Source organism: Eutrigla gurnardus, assembly GCF_963514095.1.
Source record: "Eutrigla gurnardus genome assembly, chromosome: 24".
NCBI lineage: Eukaryota > Metazoa > Chordata > Actinopteri > Perciformes > Triglidae > Eutrigla > Eutrigla gurnardus.
In genome coordinates, this window is record NC_139935.1 from 12232029 (window position 1) to 12239429 (window position 7401).

At 37.2% G+C, this 7401-nt stretch overlaps 1 protein-coding gene across 1 annotated transcript; it reads right to left on the bottom strand.

The window, feature by feature from the left end:
• Positions 1-4850: 4850 nt before the first annotated feature.
• On the bottom strand, positions 4851-7099 carry LOC311009925 (uncharacterized protein). Its single transcript, XM_084004372.1, has 5 exons — positions 7052-7099; positions 6750-6769; positions 6426-6524; positions 6254-6333; positions 4851-5070 (listed from the first exon to the last, which is right to left on the bottom strand). Exons 1-5 carry the CDS (start codon positions 7085-7087, stop codon positions 5000-5002), a joined length of 306 nt encoding a protein of 101 aa, XP_083860498.1. The 5' UTR covers positions 7088-7099; the 3' UTR covers positions 4851-4999.
• Between the last annotated feature and the right edge of the window lie 302 nt (positions 7100-7401).

A 7401-nucleotide genomic window follows, 5' to 3' on the forward strand; every position in this document is an offset into this window, starting at 1 on the left:
TCGGTTTATGTACACTCTGCCTGAAGCCAATAGAATCTATTAAGGAAGTAAATGCTACACTAAGGCTGTCATTTACAACGTCCACATGGACATTAAAATCCCCCACAATGATTACTTTATCTGATTTAAGGACTAAACTTGATAGCAACTCAGAGAATTCAGATAGGAATTCAGAGTATGGACCAGGAGCACGATACACAATAACAAACAGAATTGGCTGCATTGTTTTCCAGTTTGAGTGCGAAAGGCTGAGAATCAGACTCTCAAATGAGTTATAGTTTAGTTTTGGCTTAGGATTGATTGACAGGCTTGAATCAAAAATGGCTGCAACTCCTCCTCCACGTCTGCTGCCTCGAGATATATGAGTATTAATATGGCTGGGAGGACTAGCTTCGTTTAAGCAAACATAGTCTTCATCACGCAGCCAGGTTTCAGTCAGGCAGAATAAATCAATATGATTATCTGATATTAAGTCGTTGACTAATACTGCTTTGGATGAGAGAGATCTAATGTTTAAGAGTCCACATTTAATTCTCTTATTTTGTTTTACTACATCGGAAGTGCTAATTTTTATTAGGTTTTCATGTGAAAACTCTCTTCTGTTTGACCTGATTAATTTGGTTGGTCGGGGGACAGACACCGTTCTTATGTGGTTTTGGTTTTGGGTGGGTGACTGCTCTAAAGGAGGCGCAGAGAAGTGTGTAAGACTGCAACTCTGCTTCCTGGTCTCAACACTGGTTTGTCATGTTCTAGGACTACCAATGAGATCAGCGATGTTTCTAGATAGGAGAGCAGCTCCATCCAAAGTGGGGTGGATGCCATCTCTCCTGATCAGACCAGGTTTTCCCCAGAAAGGCTGCCAATTATTAACGAAGCCCACATCGTTATCTGGACACCACCTCGACAGCCAGCGGTGGAAAGATGACATGCGGCTATACATGTCATCACTAGTAAAGTTTGGCAGGGGACCAGAGAAAACTACGGAGTCCGACATCGTTTTTGCATATTCACACACCGAGCCAACATTAATTTTAGTGACCTCCGATTGGCGTAATCGGGTGTCATTAACGCCGACGTGAATAACAATCTTACTGTATTTACGTTTATCCTTAGCCAGCAGTTTCAATTGAGCTTCGATGTCGCCCGCTCTGGCCCCTGGGACACATTTGACTATGGTCGCTGGTGTCGCTATTTTCACGTGTCTCACTATGGAGCTACCAATGACCAGAGTTGGCTTCTCAGCGGGTGTGTCGCTGAGTGGGGAAAATCGATTGGACACGTGAACATGGTGGTTAACCGTGGGCTTCGGTTTAGAACTATGCCTCCTTCGGACATTCACCCAGCCTCCCGGCTGCTCGGGGTTTGCCGAGGGACGGCTAGCTGCTATGCTATGTCGGTCCGCACCTTGTACAGCTAGCGTCAGCTGGCTGGTTACAGCAGCAGCCGACGGAGGATTGTTGGTGCGGAACCGCGCTTCCAAATCATTCATCCTCGCCTCCAAAGCAAAAAGTGAACTACATTTATTACATGTACCGTTATCAGTAAAGGAGGCAGAGTAGTAGCTAAACATCAGACACACCGGGCAGGAGAGAAGAGAAGGAGGACAGGGAAAGAGAGAAGCCATCGTAGCCGCTAGGCTAGCAGTTGCGCTAAAGTAGCTATCAGAGATAGCGCGTAGACAATAGCAAATTTAGCGAGGCAACTCAGAGAGTGAGCGATGTGTCTGCCGAAGCAGGGGTAGCGTGTGCTTAGTTTAAACTTGGCGGTAGTAAGCCGCTGAACAGGGAAATTACGTTAAATTAACAGAGTTAGGCTAGAGAGAAAAACACAGCCTGTAGCAACTATCACGGAGAAACAGGAAATGACGCAACGCGCTTACCGTCAGAGAAGTCTCGCGAGGCCTCGCTCATGTTCAACTTCTACATTGTGGAAGACAACCAGCGCTGTTCAGTGTCCGTCCTCCAGGAGACAACTGAGTGAGTAGTGTAGCTGCCATCAACGACAGTTGAATAAATAGGTTAAATAAATAAGTTAATACATATTTGAATCAATCAATAAATACACAAGTTAATACACATACATAGTAATACATACACAAGTTAATACACATGAATAGTAAGACATAAGAACAATTTAATGTCAAACTGCCTTTATTTTGTTTTATTTGTTTTCTTTGAAGTTTTGAAGTGACAGACGGGGGCGGGTTTACTGAAGGGACTGTTGTTGTTTGGACCACGTTCGCGGTACGGAGATACCTCAGTGCGCAGAGAGCGCTATTGCAAGAAGATTGTATTCCTCAAGTGTATTTTGTGAAGTACATTGAAGCGAGGACTTATGTTTAAGGAAGAACTGAAGACCTGTTTTTTATTTCTCTCAAGTAAAGCGGCCAATGAGGTACAGTTGCTACTAAATGTTGATAGACGTTAAAGCTAATGTGACGTCATGTAGCCTGAAGGATACTGTTTACGCTACACTGTAAAAAAAAAAAATGTAAAAAAACGGTCAAAGCACTGGCAGCAAAGTTTCCAAACGGATACCGTAAAATTACAGTAAATAACTGGATCACTGAACTACATACAATAACTGTAAAAATACAGAGTAAATCTTACCGTCAAAATTCATCACAATACAGTTTATTATAGTTTATAAATGCCATTATACTGTAAAATAACATCCATATTACGTCAAAAAACATTAAAAATCAGATACCCTTCTTGTCAATCACTGTAATTTTACAGTACTAAAAAACTGTAAAAAAAAAAAACAGTCAAAGCACTGGCAGCAAAGTTTCCAAACGGAAACCGTAAAATTACAGTAAATAACTGGATCACAGAACTACATACAATAACTGTAAAAATACAGAGTAGATTTTACAGTCAAAATTAATTAAAATATAGTATATTATAGTTGATACATGCCCATTATACTGTAAAATAACATACATACTATGTTAAAAAAACATTAAAATCAGATAACTTTCAGATTAATCTCTGTAATTTCACGGTATACATTATTTATTTTAGGAAACAGCCAAGTCCATCTACAGTAATTTTATGTTAAAATACTATTTTTCCATGTACATTAACAAAGTTATAACATATAAAAACAAACTAGGTGCATAAAACTAAAGATAAATGTCTGCAAATTTACAGTATTAATCTGTCATTTTAGAGAATTAGCATATTTAAAAACAACCATAAGACAGTGGAAAAATAAGCTAAATACATTACAAATACATTAAAAATAGCTACATTTAAGGCCAGTCCCTGTAAATTAAGGGTTTTTAGTACTTTTTTTTAATGGAATGGCCTCGTTTATCTAGAGTAATTTCCTGTTTAAATATTGTTCTTTTATGTACAATGACATGAAATAATGTATAAAAATGCCATAAATGCATTAAACCAACGATAAATGTCTGCCCATTTACAGTATTAATCTGTCATTTTAAAGAATTACGAGATTTAAAAATGTTCATTGGACAGTGGAAAAGAAGCAGATTACATTAAAAATACATTAAAAAAAGCTAGATTTAAGGCCAATCCTGTAAATTAAGGGTATTTAGTAGTCATTTCATGAAACCGTCTTGTCCTTCTACCCTGATTTGCTGCATAATTGTGGTTTCCCCAAGTAAAAAAAACAATGATACAATGTATAAACAAAATATGTACCTTTAATAAAACAGGAATTTCTGCACATTTACAGTGTTATTTTAATGAATTGGACAATGGAAAATTATACACTGTACATCAAAATGCATTAATAGGTATATTTAAAGATAATATCTGTACATTTATAGCATTTAACAATCATTTTAGTAAACTGAACAAATACTGTTAAAAAGTTTAATTTGACAGAAAAACAAGGATAGTAAATAATTACACATTAAAACAGCTAAGGTGATCTCTGTAAATGTAAGGTATTCAGCAGTTACTTTATATAATTGTTCAATATAGTGTTTTACTTCCAAAATATTGTTTTTATATGAAAAAATGAAAAGAAATAGGAATATTTCAGTATTTTGTACCCAGTAACACTGGAAAAGCCCCCTCCTATTCTACTGCATGGGCATAAGCAACAATCTATGATCAACTTTTTCAAACACCTGCAGTATAATCATACTGTAATCATCAGTATGTTATATTGAAAAACAAAGCTGTGCAGAACAAAGAAAAATTTAAAATCTGTGACTTATTTTATTTTTGAGTACCATGGAGTTCAAATAGTTACATGATATGGAATATATATATTTCTGGCGGTGGATAGATGGACCATAGTTATTAACAGAAAAGCATTGCAGATTTTTCTATTTTCACAGGCCATGTTTACAATAAGTAAACACTACACCAGTTTTATCCTTTAAAGTGATATTCATAACTTTAATGTTGTACTGTCCATACTGCAAGTCCAAAATATGTCATATATGGACCTGGTTTCATCCAGAAGCCATCAAAAGGGATGTGGAGGGGTAATACATCTCTGATACGAGGTGTCCTGAGAGGATAGGCGATGGGGTATATTTTATCCCCGACATCCCATCTCCTAAAATACATCTAAACAGAGCTAAATGTCTCTGGTGGATTAAACCAGTCAACTCAACGTAAAGAAGATAAACAAGGATGTCTACATTTGTTATAAGGTCAGTCAACATTGTGTATGTATGGTATGGATTTTTTTTCACCGCAGTGAGAAAGCAACGTATCACTGTGGGATGGCGATTCAAATTTGCATTTACAGACAAATTTACATAGGTTTTAGTAACATATACTAGCAGAATCTACTTATTGCCTGTTACGTGCAATAATAGTAATTTTGAGGCCTTTTTCTCAATGCAAAGAATGTTGGACTCTGTTCTACAATTGTGAAGCACAGGAGCAGCTTATGAAGACGATCAGCAATATTTGGACTTAGGTCATGGCTATTAAACTTTGTAACTATTTCTTGCAAATGAAACAAATGTAAAAATAATTTAAGAATACATTTGGGCAATACATACTGTGCGTCAGATAATTTCAAACTGCCTGTTCACTTGCTTGGCTGCTGGGGCCTCCTTAAATACCTCCGATTGTCCATCTAGGGAGAAAACAGGCATTTGTTTAGACAATCCATGTAAACCTTTTGGCATTTTACAGACAAACATTCATGAGAACTGAAATTATCGTTTCTAATTTGAGTTGCTTTTTTCTTATCATACATTACCAGGGTATATGCAGGAATCCTGAAGACAATTTCAATACCTTTTTAAAAGACCTTCTCAAAATATTTTAAGACCTCATCGCCACTTCATGCTGTAATCAGCAACATCTTTAACTTACTAAACAGTTGTAGTTTGCAATTAAATCTATAGAGCACAACCATACAACAGAACTCAGATAGCTGGGAAGGAACAAAGCTCAAAAGAATGAACCACACCAAAGGTAAGGATTGAACTGAGGAAGAACTCATATATGGAGAGAGAAATTCCCAAATAGTCAAATTTACACGTGGAGTAATAAGGATTGTTCCAGATGTTCTCGTATAGGCTTTTGGCCTTGAACATTTGATAAGGACTGTATCACGGTTGTGATGCTTTTATCTACACCCTTAACAGATCACAAGGCAATAACAATTAATGTTCGTCTTTTCCCTGATCAATCTGGATTTTAAAAAGTATCTTCTTGGAAAATGAACAGCTCCCTCTTAAATCACAATTGTGGATGATGACTGAATTTTGATTTCGGGTGAACTATCCCTTTCAATGAGGAGAAATTAAAATTAAGTGAGCTGCAAAACAAATTAGATGACATGCATAAACTGAAAGCAGAGGGGACTTTCGTTAGTTCTAGGCAGAAATGGCAAGAGCATGGTGAGCAATTGTTTAATTGCAATTGCAATCTTTAATTTAGAAAAATCACAAGCCAAATACAACTCTATACTACAGTTAAATAATAATGGAACTGTCACTGAGAATAAAAAGTACATTTAATGTTAATGTTTCCGGTGTAGGAACCGGATCGCAAAAATTAGCTGTCACAAGATAATATGTAACAAGCTGATCTGGCAGGCTGAGCACGCCTGCACATCATTGTTTTTAATAGTCGTGGGGAGGGGGTGGCCTGCTTAGAGTTTGCAAAAAGCACCTAAAGGACTCTGACTGTGAGAAAAACTCCAAGCCAGCTTTCCTTGTGTCTTTCACTGAGGAAAGGCTACCTGATTTAACTGGAGGGGGACTATGATTCGTTTTCTATTTTGCATGTGTATGTGTGTGTACACTCACTTTTGCTGCGCAAGGTGAAGCATCGAGGAGTGTCTGTTTTCTTAGCCAGAAGACTCATTCTACAGCAGGTCCCGTCAGTGCTAATGGAGAGAGAACCAGGTTATTATTTTAACTAGAGGAATCATCAGGGTTTTTTGATTTGAAAATATATTTCACATTAATCATCACTCACTTCAGGTTGGCACAATTACAGCAGTAAATGTCTGCCTTGTGATCCACAAGCCACTGAGCATTTCTAGCAAAGCCAACAATGTGCCACTTTACTTCCAAACTAAGAGAGAAACAGGAGCAGAAGTAAAAGAGTGATAAATATTCTCTTTCGAGATTACACTCAACACAAAACTCTACTCCTATCAACATTATATTCTTAAAAGTAAGATATGCTCAAGTTAAAACATTAAAAATGTCAATCACAGATCCTGATAACGCTTCTCTATCTAAAATAGATTCATGCAGTTATATACTGAGTTTTACAGAGAAATAAATATGGTCTTACCTTCTCCAGGTCAAAGTCTCCTTTTTTACAGGCATGACATCAATACAAGCAGGCACGCACACACATAGGGGGAAACAGGAGAAAAAAAAAAGTCAGCCTGGCTCTGTCCAGAGCTAATAAAAGCTCACAAATTAGCATGTACCAAAAATTTAATTTATCTATACAGTCTTGCTGCACCTCTGGTGGTAATGACAGCCAGTGCATCTCCACTGAGACAGGTAGGAAGTATGTCCATCTGCACAGGCTTTAATTGCAAGCTTGAATCTAGTTTTATAGATTGGAAAAATGTTATTTGTCCTTACCATCTCCATGGAGTAGTCATTATCACTGGGAGTCATCCTCTATTATATATTAAATATATGTAACCCGTCTCCATTTCATGTCTCTGTTGTGTCCCAAGTTGGAAAGGAGACACAGGAGTCAGGACTGGATCTCCAAATCTTTACTTGGCAACTGTGGTGACAAACAAAAACACACAGAAATCGTGAGCTGTGTGTGAGCTAGAAAAGGCTTTTTAACTTATGAAATGTTACAACAAAATAATCAATTTTGCACAGTAAAATAAAAAATTACAAAAAATAACACAAATCCCCCGTGACCCTAAATACAGGATAAGCGGTAGAAAATGGATGGATGGATGGATAACACAAAT

Excerpts from the sequence above, each read along its gene's own strand:
- LOC311009925 (XM_084004372.1), bottom strand. The coding sequence starts at position 7,087 with ATGACTCCCAGTGATAATGACTACTCCATGGAGATG. Across the intron at positions 6,770-7,051 it reads ATGACTACTCCATGGAGATG|GAGACTTTGACCTGGAGAAG; the intron begins GTAAGGACAAAT and ends CCTGTAAAAAAG. Across the intron at positions 6,525-6,749 it reads GAGACTTTGACCTGGAGAAG|TTTGGAAGTAAAGTGGCACA; the intron begins GTAAGACCATAT and ends TTTCTCTCTTAG.